General features: G+C 44.5%; 1 protein-coding gene across 3 annotated transcripts in view; it reads right to left on the minus strand.

Moving 5' to 3' along the window:
* SLC2A12 (solute carrier family 2 member 12) overlaps window positions 1–25205 on the minus strand; it is an 84043-nt gene extending 58838 nt beyond the window's left edge. The window contains exons 1-2 of one of the 3 annotated variants that reach the window (XM_035700495.2): window positions 24908–25202; window positions 5311–6642 (exon numbers count right to left, since the gene is read on the minus strand). In XM_035700495.2, coding sequence (XP_035556388.2) covers window positions 5311–6642; window positions 24908–25010 — 1435 coding nt within the window. In that variant the 5' untranslated portion in view covers window positions 25011–25202. Of the gene's footprint in view, window positions 1–5310; window positions 6643–24907 lie in introns of all 3 variants that reach the window. The other 2 variants (XM_025422322.3, XM_035700497.2) reach the window with 2 other exon arrangements.
* Window positions 25206–25691: the final 486 nt, after the last annotated feature.

Below are 25691 nucleotides of genomic sequence, written 5' to 3' on the forward strand. Positions count from 1 at the left end.
ATGGAAGGCAGGTGGTCGTGGCGAGGATCCGCAAGGTATGAGAACTACAGGAAGGGACTTCCAGGAACCTAGGCATGAGCTCACAAGGGGTAGACTAGGTGGCAGAAACGGGAAGGAAAAGATAAACACGGGAGCCATCCGTGAGGGGAAATACAAGAGCACTTGGTCACTGACCAGATTGACCAAAAGGCCCCAGAGCATCAGACCGAATGACAGCATGGAAAAGAAAGGGATATTCTCCTGGCATAAGAGAGAAAACAATTCAGCATTGGACTGATACTGAAGATTTAAAGTGCAGAAATCCAGTACTCATCAGGAGAAAAGGAACTAGAAGCCGTATGACATAAGAGAACTAGAGATAAGTGAGAGTCATAAGTTCAAGGGAGATCATGAATGCCCCTGAGAAAATAAATGTGGAAGCTTTTACAATGCATTAGCAAAGTGGTTTTTTTTTGTTTTGTTTTATAGCTAAAGAAACAAAAGCCAAAAGACATGAATTTAATGACCTCATCTCATTTCAGAAATAGATGAAATGGAAGCTAGGCATACATTGTAACAATTAATGCTTTAATTAAAAGAAATAAATATCTGTCACAGCATTTGAAGATAGAATTTAGGGTCCTTGACGTTCTGGAATATTTTATTCCACATTCACATCTATTCTTTCTTAGTCCCGAGTTTATTACTTTGGCAGTTCTGTGTCCATTTAGCTGAACTGGAACTACATTTCCCAGCGTTCCCTCCTCTGTATAGTGTTGTATGAGGGTAGTCCGAAATATAAATTTGCAACCAGACTTGGAAGGCTAGAGTGACACATCCATCAGCCCTATGCTGGGTCCTAGACATCACTGCAGCTTGTTCATGTCGCTGTGACCTGCTGTCTCTTCTTGCTAGTCCAGGGGAGCAGCCAGTGCGCTGGTCCCCTCCTCCAGCCTCTCCTACTACTAAACCAGTTACACTGTCAGAGCTCTACAGAGCAGGACACCTGTTTTTCTGAAGGTGGCCAGAGTCATCAGAGTGGATGCAGTGAGAGACAGATTCAGGCTCCAGTTTCTTCTCACAGATTCCAGTTTGCTCTGGCTTTAAGTCCAGCTTTTCTTCCCCGGGCCCTGCTGATCTGCAGAGACTGCAGGACACAGTCAGATGCAGAGCAACAGGCTTCCACAGGCTTCTTCGCCAGCTTCTCCTTGCGGCCCCGATGAGTGACCTTCTCCTTTTCCTCTCACTGACTCCTTCCAGGCCTTTGCTTTCTCAGTGTCTTCCACAAGTGTGTGCAATGGAAGCCTTGTAAGAAACCCCTTGTCCCCTATCACTCACAGTGGTTCTTCTCTGACAGAATTGCTCACAGTGCCTTATTTTCCAGGCCCTTCTACACCCAGCCTCCCTTTAATTGACTGTACTCTGTGCCTTTCACTTATTCTCAAGGGACCATTAGCTATCAGAAAAGGGTGAGGAAATTTTAAAATGCATCTTAATATTTTTAAATAGTCATCTTGATAGACTGAACACCAGTATTAAAGCACTGGCTATGAGGTCTGGGGACACCATCTATTGGTTTCTGGTACCTGGAAGCCTCCACAGCACCCAGAACTATCCAGCTGCTCAGTAAGAGAGAAAGAAACTCCTACCTTATTTCAGCCACTGATATTTTGGTCTTTGTTATGGCTGAGCTTGAATTCTAACCAAATACACATTAAACGTTATCTTAATTGAGTTCAGTTATTCAAGTACGAGCACATCAAAGCTGATCATTATTCTCCCTCTCTCTTATTCTGTAGCTCAGCCTTAGAAATGTACGTGCTCTTTTACCAAGCAGAACTTCAGAAAAAGAGAGGTTATCAGTATCTTGCATAAAATGCAGAGTGGCCCATTTAATAGCCTTATGTGATAGACGGTGATACACTACTTTCATTCATTCTTACTTTTTTTTTTCATTCTTACTTCTAATGTGTCTTCATGGTGGACTGAACTAAAAGTAATTAACATTTATTATCAAGACCAACACAAGACTGTCTATTCTTGTCCTGGACTAGGGATTACCAGTGAATTTCAGAAGACAAAAGGCATTTTCAACTATTTGAGCAAGTCACTCAGCCTCTCTGAGATCCAGTGCCACCATTTATAAAATTTGGTGAATACTCTTTCTTCATAGGCTTGTTGTGAAGGTAAAATGAAATACTCCCAAGTATGTAAAGCCTTCCTAGTACAGTAGTTGACACAATAGATGTCAATAAATATTAGTCAAATTCAAAGCCTAAATATGTTTTAAAAGAATTAGTATGGAATACAATTTAATGAATTCTAAAAGGTAAATAACAAAAAGCCCTCAATAATTTTTTCCAAAATCAAACTGAATTTCCTGAAAAGAACTCTTGTTCTAATACAATAATGTATCAAATAATATCCTAGTGACAGAATTTGCTACATCTTTCAAAGTTACCCAAAAACTAAAGAGAGAAAGGTAACATGAGCTTGGGATAACTTCGACAAAGAATCGGTAGGTTCTGGAAGTTCAAGAGCAATGTCTTTGATATAACATGTGCCATGTTATATACTCTGTTAACCCGAAAGTTTCTCTGACTTAAAACAAAGAGAGCATCCTATTCTTTTTGCTAAGCTTTCCTTAAATTCTTAGTTGATTCTTTATATTTCAAAGGATTGGGTCAGGGACGCCTGGCTGGCTCAGCAGTTGAGCATCTGCCTTCAGCCCAGGGCATGATCCTAGAATCCTGGGATCAAGTCCCACATTGGGCTCCTTGCATGGAGCCTGCTTCTCTCTCTGCTTGTGTCTCTGCCTCTCTCTGTGTGTCCCTCATAAATAAATAAATAAAACCTTTAAAAACAATAACAACAACAAAAGATTGGGTCAAAAAAAATGATGTGAACAATATTTTTAGTTTTATGATGAATATAAAGGGGGGAAAGTTGCTGGCAAAGGAAATCAGTGAGACAAGACCACCCAAGTTTATCCTATGAGCAAAACTTACTATACTTATTAATATAGAAAAGTTCACAAAGAAAGTTAAGTTGTTCCTTGGTACAAAATAACATTTGTATCTTGCCCTTCTGGTAGACTTTAAAGAGTTTTTAAACATAAAAGTATAAGAGGCTTTCTCCAGTTTCATTAGCTTTATGTATCAGAGGAACCTTATTAGTGTTGTTGGGACTGCATGTTTGTGTCACTCCTACAATTCATATGCTGAAGTCCTAATTCCTAATGTGATATTTGGAGGTAGGGCCTTCAGGAGACAATTAGGTCATTGGGTAGAGCTAGTGATGGAACTAGTGCCCTGTGAGACGCAACATGAGAAAGCTAGCTAGTTCTCTCTCTGTCCATCCCTCTGCCATGTGAGGACACGCCAAGAAAATGGTGGCCGTCTACAAACCAGGAGCGGAGCAACAACCAAATGTGCCAGCACCTTGATTTTGGACTTGGCAGCCTCTATACTGGGAGAAATAAATGTTTGTTGTCTAAACCATCCAATCTTTGGTGATTTGTTATAGCAACCCCAACTGACTAAGACAAATGTCTTACAGGTACACACCCAAGCTGACTGAATCTTGAAATAATAGTAGAAACCTGTTTCTAGGAAACTGTTCATTAATAATATTTATCATTGTTAAGTCTTAACAAGGAGGGCCAGGGTTCAGAAGCAAGTCAGAGAGATCAGAGGCTGATGGTATTGTAGTATTTACTGTACTTATCCATGCACAGTCCATTATAAGCAAATCTGTCTACTCTTAGTGCCAGAGGAAGGGCCAGTTCTAATCCATCCATAGTTTGGACCATGTGGCCAGGGTGTCCCTGAACAGCCACTTATGACTCCACAGAGCAAAGAGCAGTCAATGAGATTCCTTCTCTCACTCCGGAATTTGAAAGAATCAAAATTCAGAGACTGATCTCACTTAGAAGTGAAAGTGGACTGCGCTGGTGAGGAAACAGAGCTGCAGTAGAGGCCATATCGGCTATGTGCAAATCTAGTTATTCATTAACAGAGATTAAGCAGGCCAAGCCTGCTGGTTGCTGACCAGAAAGAAGCAGACACAGAGAATATAGCTCAGTTAATTCGAGCATAATCTCCTTGAAGACAGGGACAGTGTCTGTGTTGTTCATTGCTATTTCCCCAAGATCTAGCATAGTTCCTTGTTATTGAAAAAAAGTAGCCTCTTGATACCTATCACCTGAATGAAGAGTTAATGACTTAACAGTAGATCACTAGAGCAAGCCCTAAAGTGACTTTCTTTCTTGAAACAGTATCAGTTCCTGGTACCAGAAATCTAAATTTGTCCATGAGATTCCTTCTCCTTCAGAGTAACCTATGTCCTCTCATGTTCCTATGCTTCACTATTTCCTTTTATTTGGGCAAAACTGTTTGGCCCTTGATTCTTGTAAACAACAACAACCACCATTTTTGTGTGTGTGGGAGAGAGGAAGGAGAAAGGGAGGGGGGAGAGAGGTCTGAGAGAGAGAATGACAGAGAAGGAAAGAGAGAGAGGGAGAGAGATGCAGGAGTTGAGGCTGGTAGAGAGACTACACTTTACTTCCCTAAATAGAGGTTTACTTTAGACTTTGGGTGCGAGGCTAAAGACAAGTAACTGCAAGAACCAACCTGCTATAAAAAACTCTAGAGAGTTTGCTCAAGAGAAGTGTTTAAGCTTCCTCATTGGAGTAGACTAGCTATATAAAATAAAATAACCATGTAGCTATCTCCCTATAAATTGTTTATATTGTATTGAATGGGAGTAACTTGACTACCATTCTCCTACTTAATGAGTAAAGTGCTCAGGGATGTTACTCTGGTGATAAAACACAGGTACTTAAACGAATAATCCACCCTCCTTTCCAACTCATCATTTGCTCTTCTTCATTATTACTGAATGCATTCACTGGTGTGTCTTTAAGGAAATCTAAATGCTTTTTTCCTTCCGTTTATGAAGAACTCAAGAATGGTGTGGCAGAAAATATTCCAGTAAACTGCTTTCATAAGACAATATGTCCTCTTGGGCAATACGTATCTTTCAAGATCTGGCTTATCCCCAATCAATTGCAGTTAAATTATCCTCATGTGACAGATAATGGAAAACTAATCCTTCTGCTGAATACCAGCCCTGTACATTTCACAAAGGAGGTATGAGCCAAGCATACTTTCCACATTAGTAGAACCATCAGGTGGTCAGTATCATTCCCATTTTACTTCTAGTAGTGTTACGTAAAAGGTACCACAGTTACAAGATGTGCTGATGGTAAAAAGCAATATGTTAACATTCATAAGGGCAAAGAGGGAAGGAATAAAAAAATTAAATACTTACTTGGTCCTAGACCAATTGAAAAAGCAGCAACATAAACAAGCAAGCTGGCTAAGGAAAGCCATTTCAGGAAAGCTGGGACATCTGCAGGGTCTGTGACTATCAGGTATTCAGCTGGATTCAGTCTAGCATTTGGTAAGATTGTCACCCCTCTCTTATCCATGTCATTTCTTGTGGGCATTAAGGGGTTTTGGCTGTGGGCCGTGATCCCCTTAAAGAGTTCTCTAAGAGTGTCATCATTGGCTGACAGGTTTCCTGGCCCATAAAATACAGACTTATCCAATGACTGGTTGATAGGGCTCTGGCTTCTGCAGATATTGGTGAAGTTCATGGGGATGTTGAGATTCACGATGCCCATGGTCACCAATGAAGCCGCCATCACAGAGGTGCCGATACAGAGGAAGGTTTTGCTCCCAACATGGTCTACAAGAAGAGTGGCAGGGATGGTGCTGATGACCTTGACAACTCCAACCCCCGTGGAGGCGAGGCTGGCTGCCTCGTTGCTTTGGAAACCAACAGATTTCAAAACAGTTGATGCATAGAATAATATGTTTGGCTGACCGGTGACTTGCACAAAAAACACCAAGGTTAGACCTATCATTATCCGAGTCCTCATGTTGTCCTTTGATCGAAACAGATCCCAAAAACTATACTGATATTCATCTTTCAGGGAAGATTTTATCCCAGTGAGTTCCTCTGTTGTATCTGAGATGGCTCTCAACCTTCTGAGAACCTTGCTAGCAGCCTCCTCATGTCCTTTCATCACCAGAAACCGGGGGCTTGGAGGAAGAAAATACATTGCGATTGCTTGCAAAACTCCGAAGGGAATAACAAGGCCAAACATGTATTTCCAGCCATGGGAAACATTCGCAAATGCATAGTTTGAGATGTAGGCGAAAAGTATGCCGATGACAATCATCAGCTCATTCAGGGACACAAGAAGACCTCTTCTGTGTTGTGGAGCAATCTCTGCGATGTAAACACATGTGGCAATTGAAGAGAGCGAAATGGAGACCCCTATAGCAATTCGGCCTACAATGAGGACCTCATAAGATAAACTGAGTATCAGGATGAGGCTCCCAAGTCCAAGGAGGCAGGATGACAAGATGATGGCAGCCCGTCTTCCATACCTGTCAATCAGGACCCCTCCAGTGAGGGAGGCCAGCAAGGCTCCAATGAGGAGGGAGCTCACAACCATTTCCTGCTCGTGGCAGGTTAGGGCTAATAAAGTTCTTAACTGAAGAAGGGCCCCAGAGATGAGCCCAAGTTCATAACCCACCAGGAGGCCACTGACAGCTGCAGTGATGGATGACAGGAGAGTAAACATGCCGCAACCTACAGGCAGAGAGAAGACAGACAGTTCATTTCTGTGCTGTTATTTTAAACACTTTATGTCTGAATGGAGATTTAACCTTGTATAAGTAAGTTTTTCAGAGCACTGAGTATAAACACAAACGTAAATATAGCAAAATAATACATTAACAAAAATGATTAGCTATAAAAGGAAATATCCTTTTTCTTTCATTTTGGGGAGGAAAGGGTGGAGACATTAAGGAAGTCATTCCCTTCTTTTTGTGATGCTGACGTTGTTTTTAGGTACTAGCTACAGCTATGCAAGAGGAGCAGAGGACAGATGTTGAAGAATGACAAACAAGAACACCATTTAGTTCCTGCTCTGGCATCAGATCCAAAATTCAGACAGCCCAGTTCCTCAGGTCCCACTGCAGGCCATTCTCTAAAGGCAAAGCTTTGAGGCAGAGAAGACAGCGTAGCAGCCTTAAGAAATGTTAGAGGCGGGATCCCTGGGTGGCGCAGCGGTTTCCCGCCTGCCTTTGGCCCAGGGCACGATCCTGGAGACCCAGGATCGAATCCCACCTCATGCTCCCGGTGCATGGAGCCTGCTTCTCCCTCTGCCTGTGTCTCTGTCTCTCTCTCTCACTGTGTGCCTATCATAAAAAAAAAAAAAAAAAAAAAAAAGAAATGTTAGAGGCTTCCCCGTGTGTAACCTGGGGGAAAATGAAGCCCTGTCACCAGGAAACCTGCCCTTGTGTCTCCTGGGCCACATCTGGCCAAAGCCAGCTCTTGTTGAAACATGAGGGTACTGTGTGTGTGTGTGTGTGTGTGTGTGTGTGTGTGTGTGTTTGCCTTTGCAAATTTAAGGTCACACCAAAAAGAAAGAAAAGAAATGGATGCTGGGGAGGGAGCCAACAACATCCATGATTTGCTCTGAGTAAGAAGGCAAGGGAATGGCACTGGGTGGGAGGAAGAACAAAAGGGACTTTGTATTGTTTTATTATTTTAATGTTAAAAACTGAAGAAAAATAGCAAAGTATTAACAGTCATTAATTTTCATAAGTAGGTAGGTCGGTGTTGTCTTTGTATTTGTAACTTGTCAGAACAGAAACAAAAAGAACAAAAACTAACCAAGGGAACCTGGGCATTGCAGGCACAGGAAACAATAATTTACAAAGTGTGACACAGGAAAGCCTGTTTTTGGAATTGTTGGGCGGCCAGTTCATCAAATGTGGCGCATATCAGCTTGGGGAGGTAAATAGGATCCACTAAATTTGGATAGGGACAGAGGGGACATTTCAAACAGAGCTGTGGAAGTCACAGTGGCAGTGTTTTATAGTTTTCCAAGTATAATGGGGCATTGCACACTGAATGGCATGGAGGCACTGATGCCAAGTTTCTTGCTGCTGGGTACAGACTAGTTCTTCCAGGAGCAAGACTGGTAACAAAGAAGAGTGTGTTGCCTTAGAGTTAACAAGAGATGATGGTAGCTTAGACTTGGATGTTCAGAGGAGACGTGGGGACAAGTAGGCAGATTCAAGGGTAATTTGGAAGTGCAACATCAATTGGATTAGCCAAAGAAGCAATCTAGTTTGGTCATTAAGGAAGCTGAAACCTCAGGGATCCCTGGGTGGCTCAGCGGTTTAGTGCCTGCCTTTGGCCCAGGGTGTGATCCTGGAGTCCGGGGATCGAGTCCCACATCAGGTTCCCTGCATGGAACTTGCTTATCCCTCTGCCTGTGTCCCTCTCTCTCTCTCTCTCTCTGTGTGTTTCTCATGAATACATAAATAAAATCTTTTATTTATTTTTTTTTAATTTTTATTTATTTATTTAATTTATGATAGTCACACAGAGAGAGAGAGAGAGAGAGAGAGAGAGGCAGAGACACAGGCAGAGGGAGAAGCAGGCTCCATGCACCGGGAGCCCGACGTGGGACTCGATCCTGGGTCTCCAGGATCGCCCCCTGGGCCAAAGGCAGGCGCCAAACCGCTGCGCTACCCAGGGATCCCAATAAAATCTTTTAAAAAATGTTGTTCAGCTCTAGGAAAAGAAGCATGTTGAATAAAGTTGGTCTGAATCTCTTCCATCAGAAATATCCAAAGAATCCTGGGACATAGGTGACTTCAAAAAATAAATCTAAAAAGGATTGAATATTTAGATGGAGGGGCAAATAAAAGTGCAAGAATCCACAACAACATAAAATTAATTCATGAGCATAGCAAACACAAACCATTAAATTGAAATTAAATCAAGAATTTAACCAGCTAATCAGAAAACAAATATTTAGCACCAGTGCATGGCAGGTATTTTCCTAGGAACTGGGATCCACATCTATAGCAATAAAAGAAACCAATGTAGTTATATAGTTCACCCCCAAGAAACTTAACATTCTGGTGATATCCCTTATTACATACTGTCTTAATTTTTACTTGGAAAATGACTTTTAAAGCACCCTCTTATAGGTTCATTCATGTCCTGCATTTCCACATATTTTTCCCTATTGGGATCTTTAAATCCTCAGCAACATATTTCTTTACCACAAGGAGAATCAGGTCAAATTCTCACATCTGGATAAGGATACTGTTTTCCTTCGTATCTCTACTTGTTTATTTTATCTACGTTTGACATATTGATTTGCTCTATGTGCTTTGGCAACTGGTCTCTGATATTCAGATTAAAGCAATAAGTGATACAGGCAGCACGGGGATACTGAGTCAAGGACATGGCAGAGCAGATGCCAGAACTATTTGAGGAGCAGAAGCCTGTCCCTGCCACCTTGTCTTCTGCTCCTTCCTAGTTTTCCTTTTTCCTCCTTTGTTAGTTAGGTTAGAGTTTCCCTATCAAAAGAAAGACCCCTTGAGATATAGGAGTCCCTTCCTTTGACATGCTATCCTCCTACTTCAGGCAGAGTCCGAGGTGGTGAGTTTGGGAGGAGTGGGGCAAGGGGCAAGGCAAGTCACGAAGCCTGCTTCTTACACCGTGGGGGGCCTGCTCCTGACAGAAGAGGGATCCAGTTTCTTTGTCCAGTTTCTGGACTTAGCTTCATATGCCTTGTTCTTTCAGTCAGGGTTCACTGGACACTGACAAATAGGGATGTGTACAAAGGGTCTGGAAACCATCCCAGTTTGTCACTGTCCGTCTGGAGACCCAGCAGCTATAATTCTTTAGAGATAAAACAAAAGTATATCCATATGAATTACTAAAAATCATTTTTACGAAACTGCAGGTTCTAAAAAATGTTATATATCACATCATCTATCTATCACCTATGTAGGGAGTTGGCCCCGGGAGAGGCAGCAGGGGCTAGAGGAGACAGTAGGATGAGGCACGACAACCAATGTCTTTTCAAAAGAACACCCAGCCCTTAGGTCAGACACTCTGCACTTCACTTTTTTTTTTTTTTAAAGATTTTATTTATTCATTCATGAGAGACACACAGAGAGAGAGGAAGAAACACAAGCAGAGGGAGAAGCAGGCTCCATGCAGGGAGCCCGACATGGGACTCGATCCCGGGTCTCCAGGATCACGCCCTGGGCCAAAGGCGGGCACTAAACCGCTGAGCCACCCAGGGATCCCCTGCACTTCACTTTCTTGGAGAAATTTAGCATTTCCATCGGTTTTGCCTCCGGTCTTGCTTCACAGGGTCCCTTCCTTTACATTCTTTTCCCCCAAAAGAAAGGGCCCCAGAGAATTCGCAGCCGTTCGCAGACAGCAGACATGGCAACTCTCTGGAGACCCGCGGGGCCTTGGCTCGTGCGTCCCTCTGTGCCTTGCTCCTTTGCTAGAAGCCAACAGGGCTCTTTGGGTGCGAGATGATCCTATAACAAGGTAGGAACGTTGAAGTGCTAATGGAGGCTACAATCACCGCCGAGGGGCTCCACTGAACGCCGGAGACGCACCAGAGGGCACAAAGGCCGCGGCCTGCACAGGCTCCCCAGGCCCAGAGGCTCGCAGCGTCGCTGGCTGCCCCCCCCCCCCTCGGTTTCCATGACCCTTGAGGCGGTGCCGCTCCGGCTCCGGCCCTTCCCAGGCGCCCACCACGGCGGGCGAGCCCCGGCGGCTCCCTGGACCACAACCACCGCCTCGGCGGGCCGCAGGGCACTGGGCTGGGCTTCCCCGCGGGAGAGCCGCGGGCCTTGAAAAGACCCCCTTCGCGCTTTGCTCCGAGAAGAACTTGCAGTAGCCCCAAATCGACCTTCGCATGTGGCCCCGTCCCCAGTCCTCCTCCCTGAGTATCTCTCCTACCCCCCATCTTTCAAGAGTCCTCTCAAGTGCCACCTCCCCCAGGAAGGCCGCTCTGCTCTGCCTTATTCTGCAGCCTCACCCTGAACCCCTCTGCGCTCCTCCTGCCCCCAAAATGTGTTTCTAGGGCACCTGCCGTCTTCGGCCGTGCTCATTTATTTACCCACATGTCTTCCCCTGTTAAACCGAAAGTCCGTAAAGCCCCAAACTCTGCCTTCCTGAGGTCTATATTCTCGTCTCTGGTCTTTGGCATGAGGTAAACACTCACAAAGGTTTGTCGGGTGATTGAAGAAAAGAATGAAAGCGACAGCACTCCAGGATGCGGTCCGGCCTGTCCTCCCCAGCGCCAGCTCTGTCCCCGCAGGAGCATGAAACAGCGCCTGCAACTCTGGGCTCACAGAGGCGCTTGGCGTTTGTGCCGCGCAGTATTAGCATCGCTGCAAACCTTCCAGCTCTAGTATCAGCCTGTTCACGTGGCACCACCATAGACACCGTAAGTTGTTTCATTATCGCTCGTTTATTTGTACTTTATGACCCAGCAGCCCCATGCACAGACTTGGTCTCTGGTTGTTCAGATTGGGTTTAGCAGCCCCACTGGGGGACTCGAGTTTTCAGGCTCCGCAGCAGTCTCCAGGCACCTGTTCTGCAGCTCATCCTGACCATTTGCCGTTTCTGGAAAATGCCAGGCACTTTCCCAGACTTGCGCTTCTCCTCATGGCCTGACTCTCCCCTCACTTTAGGGCCTAGGGAAATCTGAGTCATCCCTGAAGTTACAGTTTGAAGAGTCTCCCCTCCCCTGCAAAACCTTTCCAGATGGCTGCTCTTTGGTGAGCATCAATCTCTCTTCTCTCCCTTGCCTTTTCTTCCACGGCCTCACAGTACCGTGGATTATATTTAGTTATGCCCGTCACCTACCTTAGAGTGGGAGCGCCTTGAGAGCTGGAGCGTCACCATCAGGGGACCCACACGGGGCTTGACAGAGAGCTCAGGACAGACTAGTGGATGTCGCGTGGATGAGGTGCACTGGCTCAGCCAGAGAACTCCTCCGGACCCGTGGAGAGTTGAGGTGTGCTGTTCCACCGGGTCCCAGGTGCTGCCTCTTGGCCCTAGACCACGTGTAGGGCCCCCTGGGGTGGTCAATACTGGGCGCTAGCCATCATCTAACCCCCGTCTGAGCCCCCTTATCCTCTTTAGCATACAGTGAAACTCAGCCCAACAGAAAATACAGCCCCCTCTACACCTGCCGTCCTTTGACCCCTCTAAAACAAAAAGTCAAGAACTTTGCTTTCTTTTCCATTTCGCATATCTCAGGCTTGATTCAGTAGCACTTGTCCAGACACACTTTCCAGAAAACAATTTTCTCCGAATTCCGTGGCGAGAGAGGTGCACAGAGTGCATGTTACTTCCACCGGCTTATTAGCCCTTCCCTGGATCTTGCTTTGTTAACTCTCTACTTCTGCTGATTACAGGTAAGACTTCTCCTTCTTTCCTTTCTTCTTTCTTTCTTTCTTTCTTTCTTTCTTTCTTTCTTTCTTTCTTTCTTTCTTTCTTTCTTTCTCTTTCTTTCCTTCCTTCCTTCCTTCCTTCCTTCCTTCCTTCCTTCCTTCCTTCCTTCCTTCCTTCCTTTCCTCCTTCAGTGTGAGACTGTCCCCAGGATAGGTCTGGATGTTTGTTTCTTCCGAATTTTGCTGCTACTACCTGAATTCTTCTACTGAGAAAAGACATCTAGTATTTTGAGTTTTCCACCTACTTGTTTAGTAATAACTATTTTTGTGTTCCTTATATATATTCGTTCATCTCATTTCCTAGGTCTGTCTTCCCTGCCCTTTTTCTGTGCACCTAGAATAGCTCTTCCTATTTATCCTCCATGTCACAGATTTCAGATAATAATTCTGCCCCTGTGGCTTTAGAGTCCCCTCACTCATTCCAGGTTCACACAGGTCTGTCTGCACCTGTCCTCAGGCCCATCTTCACTTCGATTTAAATCATGGTCAGATGTTGTCCTAAGCTCTTTTTGTCAGAGTCCACTTTTACAAAAACTACAGACAACAGAAATCGGATGCTTTCCAAAATTTATATATGCTCCCTTAAAAAAGAAATCTTAAAATGCATCCTTTGTCTTTGTTTTTAAAATGTATTTGCCAATGGCCAGATTAGCTGCCTTCCTTTTACCCAGCCCCCAGATCAGTTACGATATTTTTGACTATAAGAAACCAAAACCTAAAAAACAAGGGTATAAAACATTGTGGCATTTACTGTTTACTGTTTAATTAGCGAGAAGACCAAGCTGAGTTTGGTGTCTCCAAGGATTCACACTCTACCCATCCTTTGTTCCTACCTCTTCAGAGGGTTGGTTTTGTCCCCGGTTTGTCACTATATGTGCAAGGTGGCTGCCACAGCTCCAGGCACGATTCTCTCACAACCAAATTCAAAGGCAGGTGACAATGGAAGAAGGCTTGGGGCAAAAGGCCTTTTTCCTTTTCTGGGGGAGAGAACTTTCCAGAAGCTCTGCAGAAGATGATGGGTTTCAGGATATGCAACCCTTAAAATGTGGTACCTTGGCTTCTTGAGTATTTTAAGCTGAAGGAGTCTGAAAAAATGGGAGAAGCAGAAGGTTCCTCTCACCTCCCCACTGTCCATCTCCCCTGAAGTAGATTAACAAACCCTCACATGAGAGGTACCCCCCCACACACACCCACAGGAAGGGAGCAAGCTCATCTCTGAAAACGAAGAGAGGCCTCGAAGGATCCAAACAAACAGGCCTTGCCAAGTCTCCCCTAGTTTGCTACACTTACCTCAAACAGCTTGACCTGTCACTTTGCTCCATGGCTGTCCACTCTGCATCCAGCTGAGCATAAAAACACTCAGCCTTAACCATTTCTTACAGTCTTAATTTCCTGGCGAAGGCTCCCAAGTCATGTAGAACTTAAATAAATGTGGATGCTTTTCTCCTCTAATCTGTTTTTGCCAACGTAACCTTCAGCTCTAGCTGAAGACTCACCCTAAAGTCTTACTAGCCAGAACCAGAGGGTTCCATGGTCAAGCTTGGCAAGAGAGGCTGAGACATGAGTACCTGAATATTTTAGTTTCCCCAGATAGGAAAGGCAGAAAAGGAGAAGGGAGTTGGAGCAGCTGGCGGGTTTTCAGTGTCTGACACACCACATTGTAGCCACCTGGTGGCAGCTGGGAACTGCTCTGAGGCCGGGAGGACCCATAGGTATGTACAGCTGATGAGGGAGCAGAAGGCAAGCTGAGGGCAAGGCACAAGCCAACACCCAGCAAGCCCCCAGGTGGGACCAGTGTGACATTCCTCAGGCACTCCTGGTGGCCTGAAAACTAAGGGAAAGGTGGAAAAAAACAAATGGTTAACTAAGAGAGATCACAATCCTGCAAGACAGGAGTCTCCTTCAGTTTACAAAATGTCTTCTTGATTTACAAGGAAAAAAAGCATTCTTATCAATACCCTAACTAACCCAGAAGAGAGCTCCCAACTATCTTCATGTTGATGCTTTACTAGAGGGCAAAACAACTTGACAAAGGCAAGGCCTCCAGTATCCTCTTCAGCACACAAAAGTTCTTTTCAAAGCCCCTACCCCCTTTTAAAGATTTTATTTATTTACTCATGAGAGATACAGAGAGAGAGCCAGAGACACAGGCAGAGGGAGAAGCAGGCTCACTGCAGGGGGCCCAATATGGGACTCTATCCCAGGACCCGGGATCACGCCCTGAGCCGAAGGCACAAGCTCAGCTGCTGAGCCACCCAGCTGCCCCTTAAAACCTCCCTTTCCCTTGCATCCCCCAACTTCCAAGAATATAATCACCACCCATCACAACCCTGAGGCAGCAGCTTTTCCTGCCCATGGGTCCCGTCCCTGCACATAATACAACCACCTTCTTGCACTGCAGACTTCTCAAGAATTCTCTTGGCAGTGGGCTCTGGACCTCACCAAACTACATCGCAGCTGCTGGCCAAATTTCTGATGTCTGGTAGTTAATTTTCTGATGTGACTCTGTTGGACTGAGGAAGGAATTTTTGCTTCCATTTTTTGGTCCCCTGAGCAGGAATAAGAGATATCATTCCTGCATGATCTCAAGAGGCCAGTAAAGTTCTTTGCCTGTCAAAACCAGTACATGCCAAACTACAGCTTCTGGAAGGCACCATTCCAGTGGCTCATCCGAGCTTTGTCCTTTCTTAACACTGATGTCATGTTCTGGAACACAGCGAGCTGCTATCTTTCCTACCTGCCCGGAGTTGCTGACATCGAAACTGTAGTCCCCAAGAGAGAAAGAGAAGTCTTTGTAACAGGATGGCTGGGAAGACCGGACTGTGGAACAAAACTTCGACTCCCTGCCAGAGCGGCTCCAGGGGTCCATGCAGGTGTCTGCCCTTTAGCTGGCTCCTGAAAATGGTCTCAATTACAGATGCCCAGTGAGAGTTTGTGGAAAGCTGGACATTTTACTGCCTTTTATGCATGAGGCCCATGTTTGCATTTTATTTAGGGTTAAATCCTAATTTATTGATGAATATATCTGGCTCTCATGTATTTGTAATTTTGCATCTCCTTCCATGTGTTTTACAGATATTTTCAACTGACAGTTAAGGAACAGGATGAATCTGGAGAGCAAACCAGCAGCTACCTCACCTAGAGACCTCTGAGGCTTCCTGGATGGGGCTCTCAGTTTGTGTGAGCTGTGGGGAGCTGTGGACATTTGAGGATTAACAAAATCGTTAAAAAGGATCCTTGTCCCATCAATGACCAGTGAATGTTGAGAAAAAATAGTAACATACATAACTGCACCTTAATATTTCAAATGTATGCAGTCGTGATAAAAACATTTTTTAAAAATTCAAAGTGCCAGTGATTACACAGTAGCTTTCCATCAGCCTGTATTTTCCAATCAACAAATACAAACCTGTGAAGATTATGATGTGAGGATTTAAAGTTGTTGAAGGAGTTGTTAAAGGGATCTACATACTTGAAAATGACTGCGAATCATCCTTGGTGCATTTAAAATTTTTAAATGAGGGAAATAAAATGGGAAGAAACAAATAATACTATAAAGCCTGTGGGTGTAAAGCTCTTAGGAAGGGCACTTTATTTATCAAGCCTAATACCTGGAGGGTCCCCTGGGTATTAAGGGAGAGCCGCATGGGGCATGCTGATAATAAACAAGTGGACAATGGGAAAGAGAGAGAAGAAAAAAGCCAAGAATGTTTTATATACTAAAAAAGGACAAATGTTGATGTCTGTATGTGGGAGGGAGAGAGACAGAGAGGAAGAGAAAGAGTTCAAGAAAGAATGGCTGGGGGAGCCTGGGTGGCTCAGTGGTTGAGCATCTTAGGCTCAGGTCGTGATCACGGGGTCCCAGGATGGAGTCGCAAATCGAGCTCCCCACAGGGAACCTGCTTCTCCCTCTGGCTATGTCTCTGCTTCTCTGTGTGTGTGTCTCTCAAGAATAAATAAATAAAATCTTTTAAAAAATGGCTAAGAATGCCCAGAAATGGGAGAAATGGAAGCAAAGGTCCAGACAGGTTATCAAGTTGTAGGGGAGGAGTTGGGATGGGGGTGGGAAAATGGGGGGCGGGGGGTAGCCACATAAAGAAATAGGCCACAGGCCTGTGGGTTTTAGAAAAGTTGGTTTAGGGATCCCTGGGTGGCACAGCGGTTTGGCACCTGCCTTTGGCCCAGGGCGCGATCCTGGAGACCCGGGATCGAATCCCACGTCGGGCTCCCGGTGCATGGAGCCTGCTTCTCCCTCTGCCTGTGTCTCTGCCTCTCTCTCTCTCTGTGTGACTATCATAAATAAATAAAAATTTAAAAAAAAACTGTTAAAGAAAGAAAAGTTGGTTTACAATAAATTTCCTATGGTGGATTTGACAGGGGAATTTTAAGAATGGGCCCATCAAATATTTAATAGAACTATAGCTCTCTTCAAATCATAGTAATGATCCACAGAGAGCTTGTATGAATGGAATTTGAGAATGTGAAGGAAGAAGGAATGAATGTGAAGGAAGAATTCTCTCATCCTATGCGTAAATTGGAGCAAGGATGAGAGAAAAGACTAGTTGCACGAGGTGAAAATTAAGAATCTGGTGGAAACAGGAAGCTGGTAGAAAAAGTGATCAGAAGAACCACAAGACTCCTAAGGCGTACAGTGTGTGTTTGAGGATGGGCAGAGGGGATTGGCAAGCAAGGAGACCCTGTGGTGGCTGGAGCTACGTTTATTTACATATTAAAGGAATGGTGACCCCAGGAAGCTGGAGGATTTCAAGGTGCAGGTGAGGGTTCTAGGACTCCCTAATTCTATTGCCACTATGATCACTTTCAGAAACTTGCTTGGTTTCCCTAATCTGATACAGCCTCTTCCTAAGAATTCTTCCTCTCATGGTACTTAGCACACAAAGGTTTCTTGATATGGTCCCTGCTTACATCTCCAGATTCCTTTGTCATCCTCTGGCCCCTGGATGAACTCTGTGCTCTTGTCATACAGAAATATCTGTAGATCCCTGGATGTGCTATTCTCTCTTCTCAAAACTTGTATATAAGCCATTTACTCTGCTTATAACGCTCTCTGGAAATGCACTGACCTCAGTTATACCTTCTTGACTCAGCTTCACTCTACTCTCTTCCAGAACCCATTAAAAACTGGCTGAGCTGTCCCCTGGGCACTAGCATAGCATGGTGTCATTTATCTGGCCACCTCCTCCATCTTGGGTTCCCCAATCCCTTCTTTCTCCACCAGTTGGCAATGAGCATCTGCCTTGCATGGATGTCTCTTATTCACCTCTGGACCCAGGATCTAGTATCATGCCTGATTCTTAGTAGACTCAACATTTCCTAAGATGACCTTGTAATTACTTAGATTCTTATCTTTCTCATGAGTTGGTAAAATCTATAGACATGGATAATGTCTTACATGTCTTTCTTCACTCTGAAATATCCAACTCAGTAAGTATTGCTGAATTAAAATGTTCTTTTTAGGGGGCACCTGGGTGGCTCAGTTGGTTAAGCATCTGCCTTCAGCTCAGGTCATGAACCCAGGGTCTTGGGATCAAGCCCCACATCAGGCTCCCTGCTCAGTGGGCAGCCTGTGTCTCCCTCTGCCTATTTGTTCTTGTACTCTCTCTGTCAAATAAATACAATATTAAAGGAAATAAATAAATACAATGTTCTTTAGTGAGGTGCCTGGGTGGCTCAGTAGGTTAGGCATCCGCCTGTGGCTCAGGTCATGATCTCCGGGTCTTGGGATGGAACCCCACATTGGGTTCCCTCTCCCTCTGCCACACTCCCCCTGCTTGTGCTCCTTTGCTCTCTGTCAAATAAATAAATAAAATCTTTAAAATTAATTAATTAATTAACTAATCAATTAATTAAATGTTCTTTAGTTCAGCTGAACACTTAATTCATTTCCCCATTTAACAATTAAGCATGTGCTATGTAACAATACTATGTGTTGGGCACAGACGGTGACAGGTTCATCTGGATAAACGGTGCAATCAGCAAGGTGGTCACTGTTCAATCTGGATTTGATGGTTTAAGATGGTGGTTACCTGTCCCTCCTGCATGTGATCCCTGATGGAAATACAGAGATCAGGCATAGTCCCTACCTCTAATGTACTGCACGGGGTTTTCCAAGCCCACAGTACTTGGAGTCAGTTCAGAACTCTGATAGGAACTAGACTATATATTTTATTTTGGAACCTATAATCTTAAAGCCAAAGACATGTTGCATGGAAAATTAGGGAACTAGCTAAAATAAAATGCAATAAAGTTCTGAAATGAGTGAAACAGGGACCCCAAATCCCACATCAGATCACAGAACAGAGCAGGAAGTAGAGACATCAGGACTGGATGGTATTATAGGTCAAGTGGGCAAACCCCTGGAGTGGATCTTAGGATACTGAGACTCTGCCACATAATACCTATCCATGCTTCCTGCAGCAAGCCCCTTTGCTTCTCTTGGAGGTGCGTGGGCTTAATGGTGAAGGTACAGTCAGGAATCAGAGTGCCTGGTTAGCTGCCAGCTAGCTTGTGACATGTCCCTTAACCTTTCTGTTCCTCTATGTTTTCATTCCTAAGATATAAATAATAACATTACCTACTTCATAAAGTCGTTATGAGAATTCATGAGATAGAACAGTGTGTTGCGCATGGTAATAAGCCCTTAGTAAATGTGTGCTGCAATTCTCTTAGCCTCAGTTTGCTTATCTGTGAACTGGGGATAATATTTGTGAAGTTTTGTTATAAAGATAAGAAGGGATAATAGTAATAGAAGCACTACAATAATCCTTCAACAGAGATTTGTTTAGTCTGAATCAGTGAGATAAAATTGCCATAACAAGGAAGTAAAACTGAAACAGTCTCCCTTACTGATAGCGCAGGAAGTAAAATGATACCTTGTTTCCAGCATAACAATGATGCCTTTTCATAAATTCTTGAATTCCTTTGTTTTGGGCGGTACCTACACATAATTGGGCTTACATCACAAAAAATTGTTCCTGTGATTTTTTGCCTTGGGGTTTCAACAGTTTTGTCTCCCAGTGGAAATTGAAACATTTCATTAGCTTGGGAATGCTCTCTTACCTTACAAATTGATCTTAATCACAACTTTTCTCTCTATTCATAAAAGTCCTGCACATTTGAGGCTGAGATGCCATTTTGGGCTGGCTTCTAAGTTAACATTGCACATTGCTACCAACTCCAGCTTCCACAAAGCGTGGAAGCAGGTGAGTGCAGGAGCACCGCATTTTGGAGAAAATAATATGGATGTGACCAACAACCCCCAGAGCCTAACTATGCCAGGCTGACTGAGTCATTAGTGCTGCCGAGAAACAATTACTTCCATGGGAAGCACCATTTAACAGTTTAAAGATGAATTATACTTGATTTACCCAAGGGAAAAAAAAAATACTCCTATAAGTCAAACAAAGGAACTGTGTTTTTCTCCCTGATATTTTGGCACTTTATAAAGTGAGTAATTGTCCAAAAAGAATGAAAGCTACTAAAATTAAAATAATATGATAATTTATTTTAGTCTCACTATTATGTCTACCTAAATTGTATAGAAAAATTGGTGTATTATCGAGGCATAACTTTTTAGCAGATGCATAAAAGACTGCTGTGACATGGGAAGTAAAATGATGCCAATGAGCCAAAACAAACAAAAATTGAATTTAAAAGAACTCTTATGAATTTATGATTTATTATAAAGGTTATATAGTTGACTCAAAGTTTCAGTTGGGAAATATCTGGGGCGATTTCAAGTCTTTTGCCTTTAACAGAGATTGGGTACTTTCTGAGGGAAGATGGATGAGAAATTATCCTTATCTGGTATTTGGTCCAACAGTCTCATGGGAAGAAGCCCATTTCAATTTTCCCCCTCACTCACCACCATAACTTGGTATCTTTTTGCAAGGCTTTCATCCCCTATTTTATTCAATAACTCATCTTCTTGGGGAAGACAGTCCATGAGAAAAAATTGAACCAGGGAGCCCTCCAATTTAAGAATCCTATACAACCAACATTTGCTCATACAATCTGAGTAAATAGCTATTTCAATGCCTAGAAGCACAAGCTAATTGCACACTAATGGAGGGCCATTAGGAGCTCTCAGAATTTTTCCACCCTTAGGCTAAGTATGCCTTCTGTTCCTACAATTGAGAAGAAGCTACCTCCAAAACCATATTTAAGAACTAACTGTTCTTGGGGCACCTGGGTGGCTCATTGGTTGAGCATCTGCCTTTGGCTCAGGTTGTGGTCCAGGAGTCCTGGGATGGAGTTCAGCATCTGGCTTCCTGCAGAGACCCTGCTTCTCCCTCTGCCTGGGTCTCTGCCTCTCTGTGTGTGTGTTCTCTCATGAATACATAAATAAAATCTTAAAAATAAAAAAAACTATTCTTGAATGAAAAATATAATCCCACATATCCACAGCAATTAAAACCAGCATTCTAAAATTGGCTGAATCACCTTTGATTTACACATGCAAATTGTAGTTTCCTTAGGTAGCTCCAGGGTGAATTCATTGTATTTTGAGGGTATTTCTGTGGTTGGTTTTTTTTTTATTGTTGTTTTTACCAGCTAATATAAGATCCAGCCCACTAAAAAGTACTCCCTTGAAAATTCACAAACAACATAAATTCAAGACTACCACAAGGTGTGTTCCTGGAATCTCAGAGGCCTCTGCTCCAACTAGCAATCTTACCAGACAGAAGGGTGATGCTAAAAATATTTACCAACTGGGAAAGGGGCATTGGCCTATTCAAAGAGACATGAGCTATAAAACCGGCTCAGGCACACTGGTGCCTGCTGACTAATTTCAGCCCTGCAGGTCAGTCACATTGCTTAATTAATGGCTTCATCTGTGTCTGCCAGGCCCTGCCACCTGCAGGGTCCCACCAATGCATGTCTGCTGCTGTGGTGGCAAGGGGCAATCTCCCTGCCCTCTCTAGGTCACAGTGATCTCAGTGGGAGACAAGAGCCCTGGCTATGTGAGCCAAACACCACCCAGAGTTTGTGGTGAAACAGGTCCCGCCATGTTTGCTTAGAGGCTTCTCTCTTTCTAGATCTTGGAGAAGTCATTGGCTGGAGCCTCACAGTCACAAAAAGCCTCAAATTTAGACTTTTGATGTAATTTCCAAATGACATTAAATGCACAGTCAGAGCTAAGCTGACTACAGTGAAAAGGGAGATGGTTATCTTTAAATCTGGTCTTATTTCCAGACAAGAGTCTACAGTGTCTCATAGATTAGCATACCTATAAATCCTGTCATTCCCATGGCAATATCAAGCTGCATACATTAATTTGTTATCAGCTATCAACTTATTAAATAACGCCTGTTCTTAAAACACAATAATTTTTTGTCACAGGATTTATCACTCTTTCACTGATGGAAAGCCTGGAAAAAATGGTAATCGCTAAGGCCCCGGGTGTTCCCCAAATGACTGGTTCGTTGTTGTTAGAACCCTTTGTCTCACAACCAAGCTCTGTTAGGAGGTGGAGCTGTTTGGCCAGACTTACTCTTCCCTGGGGATAAGCTTGCTTCTAAAAGTCTTCTCAGCTCTCTTACAAGTAGGCTTCCTCTCAAGCTGCCCAAAGAAGGCTGAGAAAGCTAAGCCGGACTAAATCCAAGCGGGCCTGCTTTAGGCTAACCCTGAGAATCCAAGACTCAGTAAGAGCATAGTAAAAATGCCCTGACCTCAAAGACATGGCCTGCATGAGCGGAGAAGTGATGAACCTGTGGTTTGCTAACCTGGCCCCACCCAGGACCCTGCTCAGCCTTCAGCGATACATGGGTGGAAAGGGAGCAGGGTGTCTCTCATGGGTAAATAAATATATTTTTAAAAAACAAGGGAGCAGGGAGCCACCTGCCACAGGATTTTCCTTGCTCTGCCTCCCCTCTGTCCTCCAGAGATGTGCTAAGATTACCTCTCTTACATATAGATCACCTCTTCAGCTTTTCATTTGTAAAAAGGAGTCTCACAGATTTAAATAAGTTTGAGAACAACTGCCTTTGGCTATTCATCTGATTAACACAAGTGAGCATCTCTTAAATCTCAGACTTTTGAAACACGAAATTGGAAGAGCCTGAGAGACCCACTTCCTGAGATGGAAGAGCAGGCATCAGGCCTCCCAGGCCAGAGACACCGAGGTGAGTTTGTGCCAGCACTGAGTAGACCTGCGCCAACCACACATCTCTCCCTTGTGTGAGATGTTCTAGCCCTGCACTTTCCTAACATCACCTATGTTGTGGTCAGCTCTAGGCATCAGGATTGAGCTCAGTCCTGCCTAGGAGGTCGTTTATGTCTGTAAGCACTGAAAAATTTATTGAAAATATATGCACTTTGAATTATAACTTTTTGAAAAGGAATTTAAGTGTTTTTAGCTTCTAGCCATTGGAACAAAGCATTCTCTCCAGTTTAAGCAGGGATGGCCGCATGAGATCTGCCAACATTTTTCATTGCACATCGAAGCATTAACGGGTGCTATCGCGGAGTTTAGAAATTCTTGTTTTGATTTGTTTTTTTGGCATCCCAAATGATTTAATTATCTTGCCCTGAGTTGTAGGACTCTTTCCTCTTTGTGCTTTAATTTTCCCATGTAGGAATATAGAAAAACCTGTATCTTCAAATGCAGGGCAAGTATGATAATTATTGAGCATATTTAAATACTCTGAATTTCCTGGATGAAACTATGAAAGTTTAAAATACAAAGAAGTGAAAAGAAGTATTTGACGAGCGTTATTTTATTAAGCCTCAACATCTTCATAAAACAGACTAAAGTATAATCCCAAACCACAGAGTGAGCTTGCACTATGCATTCGGTCGATACGGATATATGTAACATTACCTTTGGGTCCATCTCAGACAACTTAGGAAAATTTGCACAAGTAGTACTAAAATGTTTTGTATTCATCTAAATATAAACTATAGCACAAATCAAAGTTTTGCTCATTTAAGATTTGGGGAAAACACTTCAGCTTCCTTTTCTACGCAATGAAGTTTCATTAGAATTAAATTTTAAAAATTTTAAAATAACTTACAGTATTTATTCATCTTTCACTTCTTTAGAACATAAACAGTTGCACTTTAATTGCATTTTGTGCATATCTGCAATCTTTCCAAACACAGATACTCGTGACCCCACCTCAGGATAATTGTGCACTTGCGCAGTTTAACCTATTAGGAGTACACAGTGCTTTCAAAGCCCTATCGAAATTAAATAGTTCATTTTTCATTGTTGCTGTAGAGGCCCCCTCAGGACAGAGTTTCTTTTCTTCTTTGTGACATTATCACCAACTATTTAGTGAACACTTTTGTTGATTTGGGCACCTCAACAAGCTCTGCAGCTCAATCTTTCAGGAAGTTGAAGAGAACACTGCGGCTCTCTCCCTGAACCCTCAAATACAAGCCTTCCTGGGCTGCTCAGAGACAAAAAGCACACGTGGAGAAGAGGAGCTCTGCTTAGGAGAGGACTTGGCCACCCTGAAGGGTGACCCCAGGCATTCATTCTTGACCACAAGTGGGAAAGCTGGAGCAAAGCTGAGCAGGAATCAGGGCTGGGAAGGCTGACCGAGGCTCCTTGCTGAGGAGCCTCTCCAGGCCTTCTGGGGGGCGGAGGGCGGGGGGGGGGGGGGGGGGGGGTGTCACGGACTCAAGCCCCGGATCAGACAAACCCAGGATGCAAACATGACTTTATAAAGCCATCACAAGGTGGAAGGTACATGCCTTTTGTGTCACTTAGTGTTCTGGATTATTCATGAAATTCCAACTGATGGTTGGGAATCTACTTACTGTATGGTGAAGGGGAGCAGAGCTGGGGAAGGCCTTACACAGAATTATCTGTGTTGATTTAATTTCCTATTATGATTCTTTCTATTCCTTTGGGAACTGACTAACAGAGTAGGAGAGGTTAGCCAGGAGCTTGCGCCGTGTTTGTGGGAGTTGTGAATGTGGAAGCCACGGCCAGGACTTGGTATAGCAAAAGACCACTGAAGTGAATTAAAACTTTGTCAAATTTCACCTCCGGAAGGAAGAAGTATGAAAGGAACCTGAGTTTGAAAGGCCAGTTGGAAAGAGAGCGGGAGCAAATCGAGCAGAGGTTTTAGGCTGGAAATTCATTACAAATTCATGACAAGCATTGGCTGGGAACTTTAGAAAAGAAAGTTGTGTTCATTGATTACGTAACTACTTTTCTGAAGCCTGCTTAAGATACTGATTGAAAACCTGGTGGTTCTGAATGTCCACTTGTGACACACTGTCCACTTGAGGCAATAAATGAAAAAGTGTGTGTGTGTGTGTGTGTGTGTGTGTTTACACATGGGACTCTCTTGCCAGTGACTCTTCCCCAAATGAAAGAGTGACACATTCTGTCAACCCATCGGTGGACCCGACCTGCCGGCCCCGGGGCTTCTGGATCTTCACGTTGCACCTCCTGCCCGCTCCTTCCCACGGGACGCTGTCCCCTTCTCTCTGTGCACGCACCTCGCACGCGCACGTGCGCACACACACACACACACACACGCACACGCACACGCACACACAGGAGCGAGAGCGCCCCGCTTTACCTCGGGCCCGGGCAGGCCGCGGGCTGCCGCTGCGCTGCGCCTCCGCCGCCGTGTCCCGCGGGCTCAGCAGCCCGGGGCCCTCGGGGTTCTCCGCAGGTACCATGGTCGCGCGGAAGTCACCGCGGCCGCCGCGGCTCCCGGCCACCCCGGCGGCCCGCTCTGACAGCAGCGGTCACGTTCCCCATGCTCGCCTGCTAACGAGGGAGGGGGGAGCTTTGGGCAAAGCCAGGGAGATTTGCAACCAACTTTGTTTCTATTTCCGAAGGCTTTGCCCTTTTCGGTGACACGGGCCGTAGCTATTCCAGGCAGCCTATCACCGGCAGTGGGAGGGCCGGGCTCTGAGGATTGTTTTCGCCTTCAGAGGCCGGGCTGGAAGCGAGGGGTCAGCAGGCTTGGCAACGGAGCTCGGACCCGCGCTTTGGCCGCAAGCCGGGGGTGGGGGGCAGAGGGGACAGCGGCTCTTGGGCCCCTGCACCTTTGCAAACAGGCAGAGAAGAGAAGCCTGCAGGTCGGAAGGAACGAGGAGAGGGACGGGGCCGGAATGCCCACAGATGCTATCAGTTAATCTTGCAGCACGGGGAACAGTTTCTGCAAAGGCATACCAGAAGGAAAAGTGTGTGTCAGTTGTTCAGCCAGATTGTTATTCCAGGAGTCGTGACACTCACCGTTTAAACAAAGCATAAAACATCTTCACTGTGTCAGCCTGATTTTGCTCTGGGTGAATGTGGTCTGTTACTCTTTCTCTGCAAGGCCTGGCGGGCAAATCAGGCCCCAGGCCCCAGGC

The sequence above is a fragment of the Canis lupus genome, chromosome 1, assembly GCF_003254725.2.
Source record: "Canis lupus dingo isolate Sandy chromosome 1, ASM325472v2, whole genome shotgun sequence".
Classification (NCBI taxonomy): Eukaryota; Metazoa; Chordata; class Mammalia; order Carnivora; family Canidae; genus Canis; species Canis lupus.